Source organism: Agrilus planipennis, unplaced genomic scaffold (assembly GCF_000699045.2).
Source record: "Agrilus planipennis isolate EAB-ADULT unplaced genomic scaffold, Apla_2.0 scaffold2429, whole genome shotgun sequence".
Lineage (NCBI taxonomy): Eukaryota > Metazoa > Arthropoda > Insecta > Coleoptera > Buprestidae > Agrilus > Agrilus planipennis.
In genome coordinates, this window is record NW_020441080.1 from 1 (window position 1) to 2137 (window position 2137).

At 31.5% G+C, this 2137-nt stretch overlaps 1 protein-coding gene across 1 annotated transcript; it reads left to right on the forward strand.

The window, feature by feature from the left end:
• Positions 1–55: 55 nt before the first annotated feature.
• On the forward strand, positions 56–1192 carry LOC108743912 (heparan-alpha-glucosaminide N-acetyltransferase-like; the record flags this gene model as incomplete). Its single annotated transcript, XM_025980000.1, has 3 exons — positions 56–242; positions 398–584; positions 637–1192. Coding segments are annotated over 3 exons (672 nt in total), but the record flags the coding sequence as incomplete, so codon positions are not given.
• Between the last annotated feature and the right edge of the window lie 945 nt (positions 1193–2137).

A 2137-nucleotide genomic window follows, 5' to 3' on the forward strand; every position in this document is an offset into this window, starting at 1 on the left:
TTACACTGGACTTTTTACATACAAATATCTATTACAAATGATAACTATTTAATTTAATCTCATTTATTTGTTAAGAGGGTATCTAGGACCAGGTGGTTTGCACGAAAACGCCGAATTTTTCAATTGTACAGGAGGGGCAAGTGGCCACATTGACCGTTCTATTCTTGGTGATCATATGTATCAAAAAGCTGAAGTAAAGGAAATATACCAATCAAAAAATGTAGAACCAGAAGGGTTGTTAGGTCAGTACCTTAATTAATTAATTTTAACATTATTCCCAGTTTTTCGAAATACCTAAATTTTCCGGCATGGTACCTAAATGCACTTAGTTTTTCACGAATTTCCGAAAAAAATATGTATAAATATTTCTATTTATTAGCATTGTCTTTGGTCGCAGGGTTCTTTACTTCCATATTACATGTTGTAATAGGGGCACAAGCCGGGGTAACTTTACAAACGTTTAAGGATCATACTGAACGCCTTAAACGGTGGTTTTCATGGGGTGCAATTTTAGCATTTATTGGAGGAGGTCTCTGTGGATTCAGCAAAGAAGGAGGCTTAATTCCGATCAATAAACAGCTCTGGTAAAGGATATTTATAAAATAAATGAAAATATTAATTATGGAAACATTTTAGGTCAACGTCCTTTGTTTTTGTAACTTGTGGTTCATCTTTCCTTCTGCTTTGTACTTTGTACTTTCTAATAGACGTAAAAAAAGTATGGAATGGGAAACCGTTTTCCTTTTGTGGCATGAACGCAATATTATTGTACGTGGGACATAATCTAAGTTACAGTATTTTTCCGATACGATGGATACCACCAGGAGGACTTAACAATTATTTTATAACATTAACAGAAAACGTATGGGGTGTTTCAATGTGGATTTTGGTAGCATACTGTTGCTATAAAATGAAATATTTTTTAACTGTGTAAAAATATTGGAAACTAACTACTTCTATTGAAATAAACACATGATTCCTTTAAACCTTAAACATAAATATTCATTTATTTGCATAATAGTTATTGTAAATAAATGAAATAAAAAAAATGACTAAAATGATGACAAACTAATAACGGGTTGCTTTTTTAAATAAATTCAATAGATCTTCCCTTATTCTTATAAATATTATACACTCTCTTAAACCATGATTCAAAAGGCATTTCTTTTAATGTTTAAAGTATATATATATATAGCTTTTTACAAACCTGCCATCACTAATTAAGCACACCATAGTCCCCTTGTCATCCACCCTCAACGGCAAAGTCCTTCAGAACTACATCATAACTCTTCGGCATCCATTTTTCTTTTGGAAACCATAAACTTGATCGTCATAGAAACATATGGTAGAACATAATTTTGATAGAACACGATCTTCCCATTTAATTATACTTACTTACTTCGTTGGTGTTGCCTTTCCCTGTCCTAGGCTTAATGTTAATGTTAATGCATTTATTTGGAATGTTCTCGACCTACTGAAAAGCTGAAAAAAATTTTTTTGCTCTGCAAAAGTATAAGTACGTATGTTGATTTTGATACATAAATAATAGTCAAAATAACAACAACAGCAATGAAATTGTGCCCCCTTAAGGGTGAGCTTAAGACCCCTGCCGGTGCCCAGTCTTCAAAGGATAAATTTATTTATCTTAGGGATAAATAAATAAAATATTTTTCATTTAATCAGATGTATTTTCAATAAGAACACAAAATAAATATCCAGTACAAGATAAAATAAAACAAGAACGATTTTATAAACAGTACCTGGGTATATATTATAATAATGAGATAAAGGGGATGGTGTGGGAGTCCTTACAGTCACATAGGAGGGGGTTTGAGGGAGGAATAACAAATTATGATTCAAGACAAAGTCGATGCAATCACAGATAAATTGCCGAAAACAAAAAAATTATGTACTTAATAATCAACTGCTGTCGTGAATAACTAGCGATATTACTTAATAATTTCAAATTACACACTTGATATGAATCGCATATAACACATTTGTTTTAGGATGTAATATAAATTCAATGACCTCAAAACATTTAACTTACTCTAATGGTACTGGATGAGGCACAAAATACAAAACAAACAACAGCCCCGTTTTAATATTAAGTTTTTTTTTTGTTGTTGTTACACAT